This window comes from Ammospiza nelsoni, chromosome 4, assembly GCF_027579445.1.
Source record: "Ammospiza nelsoni isolate bAmmNel1 chromosome 4, bAmmNel1.pri, whole genome shotgun sequence".
Lineage (NCBI taxonomy): Eukaryota > Metazoa > Chordata > Aves > Passeriformes > Passerellidae > Ammospiza > Ammospiza nelsoni.
The window spans coordinates 22,008,826-22,025,328 of record NC_080636.1 but is presented as its reverse complement, the minus strand read 5'-3'; the positions used below and the strand labels follow the sequence as shown (position 1 = coordinate 22,025,328).

Genomic DNA, 16,503 nt, shown 5'->3' with positions numbered 1-16,503 from the left:
GAGAGACACACATTCATGAATGTCCCTTGTCCCTTAGGAAGAGTGCTGCATGAAGACCAAAGGGACCCGGGGGGGGGGGGGGGGGGGCACAACCCTGCAGGATCCCCCCTTTGCTCAAACTGTTTATGGAATTGTAAACCAGGCTGCAGGAGGGAGACAGTCTGGAGGCAGAGGGGAGGGGGAGCTCATTCCTCCTCCCTCTCTGTCTCTCTCAAAGCCTTTTCTTTCCAAGCTGAAATGCAGCTGAAATCTGACGCCTGGACTGCACACACTGTGAGACGTGGGCATGCCCTTGCAGTGCACTGATTTCCTCAGCAGCTCGGAGAGCCAGAGCCGCGCTGGGGCTCGGCAGAGGAGTCACTCCATCAGGCACTGAGTGCCACATCACTGTGCTGCTGTGCAAGGAGCTCCAGCATGGTCCTGAGGCTCCTGCTCCTCCTCGCTGGGCTGCTTAGGGCCACCAAGCCAGCACCCCGCTGTGAAACCGGCCAGGAGACCCTAGGTAAGGCTAACCACCCCTAAAGTCCTCCTTCTTCTCTTCTGCCTTCTACTGGAGATAAGTGAAGAGTTCCAGCTCCAAGGGGAGGGAGATAGGAACTGTCACTCTCCCCTTGAGATGAGGGGGATCAACTCTTTGGAAATCTGCATACTGCTGGTGGTGAAACTGGGAAGCATGGATGGGAAGGTGGGAGGTGTGTGGCTGTGCAACAGAAAAACAAGGCTGTCATGTCAAGGCTGATAAAGATTCCTCATCACTGTCTTTAGGCTGTCACAGAGGTGTCTTTCTGGCAATCTGTGCAGCTCCCAGTTGTAAGGACCCCCCTCACTCTTATGGGGAATGTAGAAGGTTCACCTCATCTCTGGCCTTGCCTTCTAGGAATGTGGTAGCCAGATTGCAAGAAGGTGACCTTTTGACCGCCTGTATGCTTTTCTACTTAAGAAAAAAAAAAGCTTTTCCTTACATTTAGCTTTAGGTCATGTATTTCAAGTCCAAAGTATGAGATTTATTAGGATCTGACAGCTGTAGGGTGTGTTTTAGCTTGCTATAAGCAATATGGAATTTGTTTGAGTTGATAGGCTGGAAAAGCAGATTTACCCTTTAGAATAAAGGTTAAACACGAACGTGCTGCTAAATTAATTGAAAGTTTTGATTCAGTAACAACTTGGCTAATAAAATATATTAACAGCGTCTTTTAAAAATACATGTTTTTTATCAAGTGTGCTTAATTATGTGGGGACAGTGGAGACATGAATTTCAGTGTAGTGACAAGGTCTATTCCAGGAAAACTATTTTTAGAGACTTTAAACCTAAAATGAGTCAGAAAAATATTTATTTTATGGGATTACAGGAAGAGATAAGTTAACCTGAAACTGACCTTAATGCTACCCAAGGAAATTCAACTATATTTCAGTGCTTAAATATAAGCCATAGACTGTCACTGGCATTGAACTGCTACACAGTACAGTCCATGAGCCATGTACTGCATATAATTTGAGAGTGCTGTTCCCATGAACATCAAAGTGAGGTCTACCACAGCCTAAAGGGATTTTATTTTTGGATAAAGCTGCACAAAGAGAAGAGTTGTAGACTATTTACAGCCAATTACAGGAAGAGGCTATGTGGTTTGCAGCATGACCTTTCTCTGTGAGGTATGATTCTGCTCCAGTTCCAGCTGATCAGGGTCTTGCCATGGGATATTAATCCCAGCAACCACAAATGTATGGATCATTGAGGGGTGACTCTGAGAGTGTTCTGTGTGTGTTGGCAGCTGTGGTGTCTTTAGGGCAGGGCTTGCAGAAAGGCAACTGAATATGCTGCTGGAGGGATGGTTAGAGGAAGGGAAATGGAATTGTCAATGGCACCACACTGTGTGCCATGGAGGGATCACACTGCCCACTGCAGGGCTGTTGGGTCAGACAATAAAGAGGCAGCTTGGACATTGAGAGACCTGCCAGATTTCTCCAGGGTCTTTCCTTTCTAAAGGGGGGATAAGATCATGTCAGGATACATGAAAATAAAGGGGCCTGCAGTGATGCACATGTTCACAAATGGACCTCGCAGGGGTCTCCTCTCAGCGTTCAGGTCATAGGCTGTATCTTCAGTTGCAGCAGTAGGGTTTTCTCTCCTGTTTTGGGCTCCATTGTGTAGGTCTTGCTGTACCCCAGTGGCCAGACCTGTAGTGCCCTCTAAAAGGAGACCAGCCTGGAGCTGCTCTTGCAGGAAAGAACAGCAGGAGCCAGTACAACTGTCTGACTCCCAGCTAGGCTGGAGCTGCTTTCTGCAGGCTTCCTGGTGGTATTTGTTCTGCAGTGACTCATTTTGCTTTTTTTCATTTTTATAAGAAGACAAAATGAAACATGATTTACAATACCAAGATCCTTTGAAAATGCTTTGTGCTTTTCTGTTAAGAAAAATAAGGAAATGATTACTGTCATCCAGCTCCACAATATGACAGAGGCATCATATGGTGAGCTTTTTGGGCAGCAGCTGGGAGCTGTGGCACTGAGAGAGGCCAGATGCCTTCTCTGTGGCTGTGTCCTGTACTCCTGGGCAGTCAGTAAGCTCTGTCTCTCTCAGATGAGATGCTACGAGGTCCCATTGTCAGACCCTTATGAGTTTAACTGGCCTCTTAGCCTATAGTTTGGGTGAGAAAAATACAGTTTAGCATGGAAATGGCTAAACATTTTCGGAGTGAGCTAATAAAACAGGTTACTCTTTATCCAAGTTGGGCACCTCTGCTGCTGACAGATGTAGTCCAGTGTAATTAGTTAAGTGAAGTGCTTTATAAATATTGACTACAAAACTAAAATCCCACAAAGGCAGATTGAAGAGATACGTCTGATTTAGGTGACTTTCCTTGCAGCTGGGGACAACTCTACAATTGTGATGCCACCGGGGTATGCTGAGGCTGCAAAACAGAATCACACAATGGCTTAGGTTGGACGGGACCTTAAAGGATATCTCGTTCCAACTCCTCTGCCTTGTACAGAGACACCTCCCACTAGATCAGATTGCTCCAGCCCCCATCCAGCCTGGCCTTGAACACTTCCAGAATGCGGCATAACAGAGAAAAACCCTTTATCCATAGTGATGCTAAAAGCAGCAAAGCCTTTCCTTTCCTGTTACTTGTATTCAGGGAGCGCTTTTCTGCGGAATTCCAGGGGTACAGGGGTGTTGTAGTGGGGTTGCGAACCCCCGGCTCTCACAGGGAGCGCAGGGAGCCCAACCCGGCTCGGCCCCGGCCCCGGGCTGGGCCCCGCCGCCGCCGCCTGTGGTGCCCCCGTGCGGCCCCTGCTCGGCCCGGCCGCACGGCTGAGGCGGCGCGGTCAGGGCCAGGGGGCTGCCCGAGCTTTCTGCCGCCCTCCCGAGCCTTCTGCCGCCCTGCCCGAGCCTTCTGCCGCCCTCTCCGGGCCTTCTGCCGCCCGCCTGAGCTCTGTCCCAGCGCATGAAGGGCTATTTGGGCCGGGGCACAGTCTGGCAGATGGAGCCGTGGAATTGCTACTGGAAACGACCACTGTGATCTTCGAGTTAAACCATGAACCCAGCCACCGCCGGGTTCAGCGCCAAACCAGGTCCCGAAGCAGCACATCTACACATCTTTTAAATCCTTCCAGGGATGCTGTCTCAACCAGTACCCTGGGTAGCATGCTACAAGGATTGACATTCTTCTTTCTGTGAAGAAATATTTCCTAATATCCAACCTAGACCTCCCCCAGAGCAATCTGAGGCTGTTTTATCCTCATCCTTTTACTTGTTACCTGGGAGGAGACTGACCCCAGCCTCGCTACAACCCCTCTCCAGGCAGTTGTAGAGAAGGAGAAGGTCCCCCTGAGCCTCCTACTCTCCTGTGCAGAGGAGTGGGGTTGTTTAACCTGAAGCTGTGGAGGTAGGAGAGCAGCCAGAGTGATGGTTGGCACACTTGTCCCTTGCGAGTCTCCTCCTTTTCCAAGCACCTTGTTGTTTTCATCATTTTTTCTTTCTCCTGAGACAGACACTGTCCCATACTGAGGATCTCTGGCCCCCTCTAGCCAGTGCAGATGAGAGAATGGGGGGGGGTACAAGGAAGGGAGATGAGGAGTGAGAAATCACCAAGGCAGGGGGCAGGGGACAATTACAGTATATATTCTGGAGCCCAGAACAGATTTTGTGGCACTGGCTCTTCTTTGAGCTATAACATTGAGTAAGACTGACAGAAAAAGTGTGTTCACATAGAAATGTTATACCTTTCCTCTCTTCTTTCCAGCTCCAAACTCCACAATGTGCCACAGTTTTTGCTAAGTAAAAGGCAAAAAAGGGGGAAAGTTTCCTCCTATGACCTTCACACTGTCCCTGGTCCATGGGACCTGAGCAAATTTGTTCACCTGCTGTGGATGTTTCTCATGCTGGTTTCTTGGTGAAACCTGTACACACACAGAGGAAAAGCCTCTCCAGCTGCTGCTGCTCCTGTGCTTGTACTGACCTGGCAGTGGGCTGGGGTCTTCTCCCCACCCCAGTGGGGTGGTCCCTCATCCTGCTGTGGCTGGCACTGGCAGGTGCTGACATGGCTACAGGACTGTGCTGCCACGGTGGGAAAGTCCAGGCTGCAGGAATCTCACTGGCTGGACTTGAGATGGATGTGTCCAAGTTATGTCAAAACAAAAAAAATGCACAACTAGCATCTACATCATGCTCACTTACAAGATGAGAAATTCCTGCTCTTTCTGAAGCCAGTTGTCATCACTGGATCATGTGAGCTCTGCTGAATTCCTGCCAGTGGCTCTAGGATTTCTACACAATTATTATTTTAGCAACACTTGCCTTCAGCTCCTTTTAACATGGGAAATGGGGTCAGAAACAGACACTTATGAGAGAAAAGTTAATATTGAAAATAAAATACACAGGTATCTCCTTATACTGCTGAAATGATTTATACATGATTTTTAATGTGAAGGCAAAGTTTTCTTCAGAACATTTGTACAGACACCTTTGAAGTGTGGGGGTGTGCATATATAGTCAAAACTTGAACAAAATCCCACTGCTCTTAGTCACAGCTAGGCTTTTAGCAAGACTTAATAACACTAATGGTTGCTCCCCCATAGCATTTCTAGACACTACCTCTCCCTTCACACAGTCACAGTGTTTGAGGATGCTGGCTGGCTGACAGCTGCCATGGTGCCCTTTGGACTGCTGGTGTCTTGTGAGAGCCAGCCCCTTTGGAAGCCTAGGCCAAATGCTGGATCAAAGTCACGTGTTATTGTCTGATGCAGGGCTGGGCATGGAGGTACCATCAGAAGTCACCTATCATGTTGTGAGTGTGGTGTTTGAGGCTGGTGGGCCATGTCCTGTTGTCTTTGCTGGGCTTTTATGACCCAGGGTTTTTATCACTGCTGAATCCTCCTAGTTGGATGCAGCTGTCACAGATCAGTGGAGTTTAGGATTTGGGGTTTACTTTGTCCACTTAAAAAATAAAGCTGAAATTTCAATCCCTTAATTTATACTCTTGTAACTCTACTGATATAATTGACACCCAATTTTTAGGGTTATAATAGGATACATTTATCTAGGAGACAATATGAGATTAAGGCACAGATTTTAAGTCAAGGTTGTTAAATCAGCTGTCAATCTTTTGTAACATAAAAGCACCACATTTGGTTGAAACTCTACTTACAGAAGAATCAGATGGGGTGTTAATTATAATAGTCCTCATACTTCTAAACTAAAGAAAAGACAGAGTTGATCTAGAGGGATGGATTCACTGTTTAAAGAGGATGGGATGATATTTTGGCAAATGTTTTGGAAGGATTGTGGCAGAAAAGATAAAGCCCTCAATTTTTCAGACATGATCCTTTGTCCCGTGGCAATCAACAGAGTTGAGCTTGCTTAAAGGAAAGCTTCTAACTGTGGTAGGTTGTTGGCCAAAGCATTTGGAGAGTACTTAAACCATGGGAACTGAGCTGTAAGGAGTGCATGGTCGCAAAGTAAAGCTATGGGGGCATCACAGACCCAGATTACCTCATTAATAAGTGCTTTCATCCTTCACCAGGCAACCTGGCAAAAAATTTGATCCTTTAGTTGGTAGTTGTAGAGATTTCCTGACCTATTCCACCCTCTTACCCCAGCTGTTTTTTAATGTCATCATCCCCCAGATTTGAGCTTTTTTCCTCTTCCTTCATTGACCAGATCCTGAGAGATGATTTCCATATGTCTCCAGACCATCCTGGTGCACAGGAAATCCTTGTTCAGCAGCAGCCCTGTCACATGTGAAGTTCACTAAGCCTTCAGCCAATTTGGCAACTGCTGGCCCAGTTTGTTGTCATCATCTTTGTTGCATTTTGTTTTCTCTGTGGGTAATTTTTCCTTTGCAACTTGAAAAAAGATCTCAACTGAGGCCAGAAAAAGGCATTTAGTAGGTTTTGTTTAGGTAATTATGTTTGTATTCAGGATTTTCAACTCCTGAAGGACTCCTTGGAGCAGCACTTACCAGCCAGAGACACAGCTGGGGTGACACCAGAGTCACTAGAGGCACCAAGGCAGTGGTGGGGACAGACAGATAGAAATACTCTTCATCAGTTCTTTTAGGCACCACCTACAACTGCAGACATGTTTAAATTGCATCTGAACCAGAAACTAGGGAGGATTACAGGTGCCCACTAAGGCTTTGTGCCCTTGCCATGTGACAGGCCTTGGCGTGCATCTGCACAGATTTTGACCTGTGGTCTGCAGGCTGTGACCTTACATCACCCATGGAAAAGCTGCAGCACCTTCTCACTGGCTTCAGAGCTGTCCTGAGAGAGAAACAATCCTGAAAGAGCTGATTGCAGTGTCATTGCTGTGGGCACACCTTCAGTATTTCAATAAAAATGGATGTTTAACCGAAAGCCAGGCAGCAGGTGGGTTAGAAAGAGTGATAGGCAATGAACACTGGCTTGGATCTTCCTGCTGTGATCTTGCTCTGCAAAATAAAGGCAGAGGGGGCATTAATCTCTTTCAGGTGCTTTCAGGCTTCTTCAAGTGAGGGAGCAGGGTTAAAGGAGGGCTGCACAGAGCTCTTGGCACTGCTTCTCTCGTTTTCAAACACATCCCTCCCCCAGGCAGTTACTGAAATTGCTGGAGGGTTAATAACATCTATTCAGTCCTCTTCTCACAAAACATTTGATGTATCCAGAAAATGGAGTTAACCACGTGGCTGCTTTTTTGCAAGCACTCCTCTCTCCTCTAGCTTTCCTGGAATTTCTTCTCTGTGGCTGGGAACCTTCCCCACTTCTGCCTCTGCATGTGTGCCTTGGGTGTGTGGCTGCCTTCTCTTCAGGGCTTCAATCTGCTCAATCATTCTTCCCCTGCCTGAGCTGCTCAGCTCTCTCGTTACTCTGCCCCTAGTCCCCTTACATCTCCACTCCTTCCACACCCTTTTCCTGATGATTCTGATCCATTTAAGTGTTATATAATGGATCTTGTCCTGCTCTTGTCTTTTTCCTGTCGCTAGGAGCTGCTCTGGAAGGTTATGCTTTGCCATGTGAGGGTGCTTTTCCAGTGCTTGTATCTTGCTACTGATACTAAGTTTTGTCTCTTTAGTGAAAAAGGCAGAATATCACTGAAAGACTGACTTGATGAACCATGTGAAACAGCCAGGAGAATAATAGTAATGTGATAAGGAACTAAACTGCTTTGTTTGGAAGTGAAAAGTGGAGGCTTTCACTATAAATAGACTAAAATGAATACCTATGTTCTTCTAGTTTAAAAAAGATTTGTAAGAAGCCCAGAAAGCTGTGAGGGTATGCGTTGGTCTTTACAATATAAATTATCTCATCTATTTTGATCTGCACTGACCAACACACCCCCCTACCAATCTGCCTCACTGAATGACTTAGATATTTCAGATTTAAAACTTGCCCTTGGGCTTATTCCAGATCATCAATTGCACAAGTCTCCTGTTGGCTTTGCTCTTGAAAAGGCAACTGGCCAGCCCATGGTACTAGAAGTAGTTGTTGAGCTCTGTTGTCTGGGTTAGGGTTAATCACAGCAGCTTGCTTCTTTTGGTGCTGAATCATCAAGGGGAAAAAATGTAAGCTTGGCAGTAAAATATGTATGTGCTGCATTGTAGATTTTCAAGCTTGCCTTTGCAAATTAAAACCAGAAGCGTATTTTATAGAGAGAGCTCAGAAAGCTTGAAATGGCTTTTCTCCTCTTCAATAAGTTATTTTATCCATAATCTTAAATAGAAGCTGTGCTACTGAAAGGACTTTTGTAGCTCTAGTGGAGTAGTTAGAGTACAAAAATAAACATAAAAAATTGAAAAGGCTGTTCTGTGTCAGGAAGAAAAAGGTCCCTCTGTACCAACCTGTCGGCGGATGGGACTTTGAGAGGAGGTGACAGTGTCTTTCTTTGAGCCCAGGGAAGCCTTTACACAAAAATTGAAAAATTTTAGATTCTTTCAAGCACAGAAGAAGCAGCAATTGAAGTCTGCCAAGTGAATTGGGAGACTTGAGAAAGTCTTTGTATATCAGCCCCTGTCATTTCTCTTATGAAAATGAGGCAGGGAGTGGCTGAACTCTTCTGGCATTGCCAGAGCTTAGAGAAAACGAGCTGTCATGGGCAGGGGTGGGGATTTTCTGGTGATTTCTCTGTGCAGAGACCCAGGCCAGTGGGTGCAAGGTTGCAGGAACAGACCGTACAGCTGCAGCCTGGGAGCTGGCCTTGGAGAGCTTCCTGCTGCTGGCTCTCCAGGCAGGCAGGCTCTGGCCCAGCTACGTGTATCCACACTTATTTATGTAAGCACACATGCTGCAGAATTATCCTTGGCCCCTGCAGAGCTGCACCCTCCAAAACATATGTAAGCATTGGTGTTAGGAAACACTGGGAAAGTCCAAACACCACATCAGCACACATATTTAAGGCTGGCTATAAAGCAAGGTTTGGTATAAACCAGACCTTTTCTCTCTTGATTTATGTATACTGACTCCTGATGACCTGAAATCTCAAGCTGTTTCAGTCCTGGGTGTTTACAACTGAGCTGTGGCTGATACATGGGTCATACAGCAGCTTGCATGATGGGGAGAAGTGGCCAGAAGAAGTTGCATGGATGTCTTTAATAAGGAGAGAGAGAGAAAATGCCCCAGTGTGCTGCAACAGTGTGAGGCTTAAATCTAATTTTAGCTTAGATCTAGATTTAGGTTTAGATCCATATCACTATAGGACACGAAACAAAACTACGTGGACACTGGAACCTCCAAAGTAAAAAGAAGGACGTTTAATTTTTGACTCCAGCATTTATAGATTTTCAAAAGTGACAGTGGCTTTGAGGATGACAGTGCCACCTCTCCAATGACACTGGACAAACCATCAGTCCATCAAATTTCTCCTTCTACAGAAAAGAATGCAAAACAATAATTATTTAGAGAAAAGCATGTGAGAAAGTTTGTTACAAGAATGTAAACACCAGAAGGCTTAGAAGAACTTAGAAGAACTTAGAAGGGCGGGGTGACAGATCCAGGTTTAGGACCCAGCAGCAAGGAGCTGCTTTTGCTAATCAGTGAGTGAGTCTTGGTAGCTTTGAGTTTGTGAGGGGCATCCTGGATCACAGGGAGTGGAAAAGCTTTACCGACTAAGCAGGGCTGTTGCAGAATTACCTCTGCTTATTACATACTGAGATGAATGATTTTAGTTGCAATGGAAAAGATTTATATGGATTTGGTGCCTCATCTAAAAAATAGATTCATCTTCTTCAGTCAGCATATTTGTTAATGAGCACTGGCCATGTTGCTTAATAGATTTCCTCTCCCTATATAGATATGGTAAAAATATCAAAGTGTGGATGACATGTAGCACGGTCTGAGACCAGAGCTGTCTTTCCATCTCCTCCTGCTGACAAAAGGAGCCAGTCCTCAGGTGAACCCCTGGACATCATATCTGTGGAATTTCACATCTCTTCCATCAGCTATCCATTGCTTCCTGATGCCTCTCCTGGACAGCTGGGCAGAAAGAGGCATCAGCTAAAGGCAGCAAGTCTGCTGCTGCTCAGGGAGCTGGGGCAGGGAGAGGCAGCATCACATCCAGACCCTGCCTGCTGCATTTTCCCTTTGGTTTCCTCTGCTTGCTCTAGTGTGTTGCCAGAACTCTTTTTTGCTCCATCTGAATAAGCAGAATTCTGAGATGCCATTGAGAACAGGGCTGTGCCACATCTCAAACTGACTGTTGGCTAATAGCACTCCTGCACAGCAAAAGTGCTTGGGGAGACTGTATGTGCCTCAGGTTCATTATTTGATCATTGCAGGTCAGAGACAGAAACTAACAGGACATTTGTAGGTTGGTCCTGGAGCCAGCAGAGGGGGAAATGCCTCTTTGGGGAAACGTGAGCAGTTGTAGAAAGACCATTCACACTCCCCAAATACCCCACAAAGAACTGTGCCAAGCACATACAACCCTCTAGTCTAAAATAATAGCTACAATACATTAATTTCTGCTCAGGAGAGGAAAAAAAAAGGTGTCAAATATTTCTCATCTATCCCTCAAGGTAACAAAGGGGTTTCATTGCTAATAACCCTGGTGATAAATGGAGATAGTGTCACTCTCCTACTCTCCTCGTTGGGACGTGGCTAAACTCAAGCCAGTCCTCCCCCCACTATATTTTCCCTTCTGTAAGGAATGTTTGGCTGACTCTAGACTTATGTCCAAGGTCTCTCAAATGTGAATGTGATGATGTTAGTATATAAGACTGTCCAGATTCAATGGGCAGTAACATCCAATTTTATCAGCAGGATTAATTGCTGGAGCTCTTACTAACAAGAGATCATTTCTTTCTCTCTCCCAACTGGCATTGTACAAAATGCTATTCCTTGATTATCCCCAGATGTAGCACTGTATACAGTATCTGGCTGAGATGAAGCTTTTTTAGAAATGCCTTGACCTTAATAACTAACTCACAGAGGGGTTTGTGCCTAGCTAGGGGAAACAATGAAACCCTATAATGGATTCAACACTGTTGATGAACCAGGTATTATTTAATGCAATTATCATAATGTACTGAGCCCGGAAAGGAGCTTGTATGGATGTAATTTTTTCTAGCTTTCTGCTTAACAGAACTTGTTGGTGTTGAGGATGGGCTACTTCTGCTAGTTCTGATGCCTCATTTATTTTATGAGGTAATATGGCTCAATTACAATCCATAATATAGAACCAGACTGATTTCCAATTAAATGTCTCCCTCCAATATAAAATCCCAGGGTTAATTTTGTTCTCATTATAATGACTTTATTTTGGCTAAAGAATGATCAACTCATTAGCAACACATATGCAGATGATTACATTTAAACAAATATGCCAGGAGTAGAAGTTTAAACTCTTCAGCAGGAAAAAAGGAAAACATAATGAATTTGGTCTTGTGAGGATAAATGCTCAATTTACTGAGCAAGAAGCTGGGATGCCTGTCCCCCCAGTGAGAGCAGGAAGAAATAGCAATAGAAGAGATCCCCAGTACGCCACAAGAAAGGTGAACCTGGGGGTGTTCAGGCTGGCACAGAGAGATTTAGCTCCTATGAGGCACTGGTGAAACCAGCTCCAATATCTTGGCAGAAATATGTTTCTTTAGCTGCCAGTATTGGAGAAGGACAGGACAGAATTATTGGCTACAGGAACAAAAGAAGCAATTGACGACCAATTGATGGTCACCACACCATGCTCCTTCAAAATCAAGAGAGCATCATTTATTTGACCTAGTAAACAAAAAGCAGAGGAGATCTGTTGGCTCTTTTCTAACACAGTGTGAAGGAATGCACCAGGGAATGAGAGCTACTTAAGCTAAAGGACAATGCTGGCACAACAACAATGGATATAAACTGGCCACAAATACTTTTAAGCAGGAAATTAAAACGCAATTTCTGGCCGTTAGAAGAGCGATCTTTTGGAAAAGCTTTCCTGTGAGAGTAGTTGGGCAGGGAAATAATTAGCTTTAAGATATTATTAAGTGTGATAAAACCCAACTGCTAGAGACACAATTAAGTAGGATGAAGAAGGAATAAAGTCTCCTCATATCTACCAAAGGCTGGATTGCTTTAACATGAAAGGTATCCACAGCATTATAAGGGACAAGAATATCTTTTAGAGGAGATTGATAAAACACCTTGATATGTACAGGACTCATATGGACTTTTAGACTAACCAGATTAAAAAATACCTAGGTTTTGATAAGTGAAATTTCCTAGGCACCTAACTGTGTGTGGATGAGGGGCAATGGGGTTTCTCAGCTGAGCCTATTCTGTGATTCTGTGATATGTGCCTGCTGGGAATATATGCTTGTTCCTGGTATGGCTCAGTCTGCGCTGCAGCAGATACCAGATCAGACAACTCCTAACACAAAGGAGTTAATGATTTTTAATGATTTTTCTTTTTCTCTTTATTTACAGGTCAATGTCAAACTGTACAGAAAGGTATGAAGTGTCTTTCCTTGCTGTTCTTGGAGAACCTCAAAACCATAAGTATTCCTTCATAATTTCCTGACAAGTATACTCATTTTGGTGCTACAGTGGGCTTTCTCACAAGAGAAATGTGCTTTTTCATGCAGTGCAGTATTTTGCTGCTGTGACAACAGTGTTTCTTACCAGCCAGAATCATTACCAAGAGGACACTCAAATGTAGGCCCATTACTTTAACAGCCAGTAATTTTATGAAGAGATGTCTTTCTATTACTCTTTTCCACTTCTAAGTTGATTGAGGGTGTTATCAACACTTATCTTTCCTAAGACTTCCTAACCTGATTCATTAAAATGTATTGGGTTTATGAGAATATACATGTAATCATATTATGGGTCTGCTTGCCTGTGAGTTAAGCACCAGAAGAACTTTTCATGTCTGGGCAATTTCAATCAAACTTTGTGGAGGGTCTGCAGTTTCAGAGATATTAAATTCTACAAATATTGTGGGGCCAAGCAGGGGAAAGAGGTAACTTAGCATTCCCCACTAAAGAAGAAAACCTATAGGATCTCACATCTACTCAGGGAATCCATATGATTATTCAAGGACAGGTGAGAGAGTGATATCACAAATACACTTTTATTCAGGAATCTGAGTTTTTCTCAGCAAAAACTGAAAAAATGAAATCAGCAAATTCCTACCTTTCTCTTAGTAATTCTCTGGTCAAATCCCTAAACTCAATTTATATCTCCAGAAGCAAGCATGCTTCCCATCATCTTTCTATAAGTGGTTTCAAACATGCAATTCAGTTTGCAAACTATTCCCAGCCTACTTGGCAGCTAAAGAAATAAGTTTGTTTGACATAGTATTTGTTACGTTCTCTTTGTCTGCTCAGAATATGAGTGAAGAAAATTATTTTTCCTGTGTTCATCTCCTTTTCACAGCAAAGTGCGTGGATATTGCCCTGAGTTCTTGTACTGATGTTGCCTACACTCAAATGGTGTACCCCAACTTTCTGGATCAGAAGTCTCGAGAAGTGATTGAGTACAGCTCTGAGTACCTGCTCATCAGCGTGCTGCACAACCTGCTCCAGGGGGAATGCAACCCCGACCTGAGGCTCCTGGGCTGCTCAGTGCTGGCCCCACAGTGTGAAAAGGACAAAGTCATAAAGCCCTGCAGGCATGTCTGTGAGAACCTCAAAAAGAATTGCCTCCCTGCCTTTGATGCAATAGACATGGCCTGGCCCTACTTCTTAGACTGTGACCGCTTCTTCGCTGGGGAGGAAGAGGGGTGCTTCGACCCACTGGCCAAGCTGAGAGGTGAGGAGGGAGGGAGGGAGGGAAGGGAAGGGAGGGAGGGAAGGAAGGGAGGGAGGGAGGGAGGGAGGGAGGGAGGGAAGGGAAGGGAGGGAGGGAAGGAAGGGAAGGGAGGAAGGGAGGGAAGGGAGGGAAGGGAGGGGAGGGAGGGAGAGAAGGAAGGAAGGAAGGAAGGAAGGAAGGAAGGAAGGAAGGAAGGAAGGAAGGAAGGAAGGAAGGAAGGAAGGAAGGAAGGAAGGAAGGAAGGAAGGAAGGAAGGAAGGAAGGAAGGAAGGAAGGAAGGAAGGAAGGAAGGAAGGAAGGAAGGAAGGAAGGAAGGAAGGAAGGAAGGAAGGAAGGAAGGAAGGAAGGAAGGAAGGAAGGAAGGAAGGAAGGAAGGAAGGAAGGAAGGAAGGAAGGAAGGAAGGAAGGAAGGAAGGAAGGAAGGAAGGAAGGAAGGAAGGAAGGAAGGAAGGAAGGAAGGAAGGAAGGAAGGAAGGAAGGAAGCTCTGCTGGCACACCTTGTCTGCATGGGGAGGGTCACGTCTCACTCAGCTTGACTTATCCATGGCACACAACCTCTTCATTTGTCATCTCAGTGTGCTTTGTAGAGACCTGTAATTTTGTGTCATTAATTTTGTTCAACCTCTTTAAAAGACTTAATTAAAGCGTGCTGAAGAAGTATCTATTTCTCCCCCTCATTTAAAAAGAGCATCAAGACAGGCTGCTCAGAGCAAGATATTTGGATGCATTTACATAATCTCTGTCCTGTGTGATAGCTGTCTATATATTTGAAATATTTTATTTAAAAACTGAAACTTTAGTGCACTTATAAATCTATGACTACCTGTCAAGCTTAACAGCTCATTAAAATATTCTCATTAATGATTGTCACAGATTTTTGTTTGGATGAAGGTACAGATAGCTGAAGACAGATGAATCTCATAAAAAAAAAGATTCACCAAATTTAAAGGGAAAAATCTGCACAATTTGTTGCTGAAATGAGCTAGCATACCAAAGGTCAAATTTAACTGGAGATTGAACAAATATTTGTTAGTATGCATATGCATTAGTTGGATTAAAAAAAAAAAACATGTCACAATAAAGTGTAGGATGTACTACATACATTTAAGGTTTTGATTGCAGCTTTATTTTCTATAATTCTTTTACTTATAAAGATAATTTGAAAAAAAGTTCAGGTTTTCATACAGTCCTCTGAGCATTATGGTTTTAAACACTGTTATGATTTTTCATTGCAGGCGAAGTAGATGCTGAGGAAGATTTGCCTTCAGACTTGCCAGCAACTTTTATTCAGTTCAAACATCATTCCTATTCCCAAATGGTGAGCACTCTGAAGAAGACTGCGTCGAGGTGCTCCCACATTGCCACCACTTACAGCATCGGCCGCAGCTTTGAGGGGAAGGATCTTTTTGTGATTGAGTTTTCAACCAAGCCTGGACACCATGAACTGCGTGAGTTTGATCAGTGCTGCTGCAGGTGGAGCAGATTGTTCAAGTGAAAACAGGCCCTGTTACTGGGACATCTCCTAAACTGTGAAAAGCCTTGACTCCAAAACATTTCTCCTCCCTTGGGTTCCTGAGTTGCACTGATGATGATTCCTTGTAGCAATTACAAGGAATACCCAGCAGCAATTTCTTACTGTTTTGGGCTCTGTGCATGACCGTGCTTGGTAATGCTGTTCCTTGTATCACTGTGTATTTGGCTGCAGTGATATCACTGTTATTTATTTGTGCCCAATGCACAAATTTGGGATACTCTGTTACTGACTTGCCCTCCCTATCATCTACCACTTCCTCACTGTCCTTCACATCCTAAAATACACAAGTCTTCTGAGAAGGCTTCAGGTAGAGAAGGACATTGACACTGAAAAGGGATGATTCAGCACAGAAAACAATCCTCCTGAACAGACATTCAGTCAGTACTATACCTGTCAGTTGGTGATAACAGGAATTTATGTTATGATAGCCCCTGAACAGATGTTATTATACCATTTATAGGTGCTAATATGTACATTAGGACATGACTCCTCACAAATTTTCTGCAGAGGGGAACACTACAAATCTCTATTTTGTAGTTTCATCACTAAGAGAGCAAGGACCAGACTTTTAAGTGTTTTAAATTCTTCACAAAGCAGATAACTTTCTAGGGCAGAATTTGGTATTGTTTTCCAATAGCTGACTCCCAGGTCAAAAATTATACTTGTTCAGATTTGGTGGATTACTATGGCCATTGCTGAGAGCCTCAGATTGCTGCAGAACTGAACTACATCTGACCTAATACTTTATTGAGATTATGGTCTCAGGTCAGGCCACTGTGTCCTCTATGTGCTGTGCTGCCCACAGAGGGGACTCAGAGAGGACAGCAGAGACTGGTCACTTTGTTTACTCTCAGCTGTGCTGCCCTGTGTGGTCTAGAGGTATTTTGAGGTGCCTTTAAACTTAATCAGGTCCCAGCAGATGTCATTAACAGAGCAAAGATCTAAGTTACATTTTCCTGGCCTATCACCCTTTGTCTCTTTTTCAAAGATAATAAGTTGCAGGTGTCTTTTTAAGCTTTTACTCCATTTGCCAGGAAAACACAAAGCCTATGAATCAGGCTTTTAAATGAGAACTGTGATATGGCATGATAAAAGATGGTAGTTTAACACATTTCCTAGCATTTTTCTCTAAATCTATTGCTTCATGCTGCTTGGACACCATAAAAGGAGGTAGAAATAGGTATAGAGCTGCAGATTTTACCAGCCTGAGCAAGTGGCATAATAGGTCTGTGCCAGGCTCCTTCCAGTGTCTAGTGCTCAAGGCT

At 44.3% G+C, this 16,503-nt stretch overlaps 1 protein-coding gene across 1 annotated transcript in view; it reads left to right on the top strand.

Moving 5' to 3' along the window:
- The first annotated feature begins 349 nt into the window (after positions 1 to 349).
- The window catches only part of CPZ (carboxypeptidase Z), a 34,337-nt gene continuing 18,183 nt past the window's right edge, over positions 350 to 16,503 (top strand). Inside the window, exons 1-4 of the mRNA XM_059470716.1 lie at positions 350 to 502; positions 12,379 to 12,402; positions 13,330 to 13,704; positions 14,940 to 15,152. Of these exons, the coding sequence (XP_059326699.1) occupies positions 415 to 502; positions 12,379 to 12,402; positions 13,330 to 13,704; positions 14,940 to 15,152 (700 nt within the window). The 5' untranslated portion in view covers positions 350 to 414. The remainder of the gene's footprint in view (positions 503 to 12,378; positions 12,403 to 13,329; positions 13,705 to 14,939; positions 15,153 to 16,503) is intronic.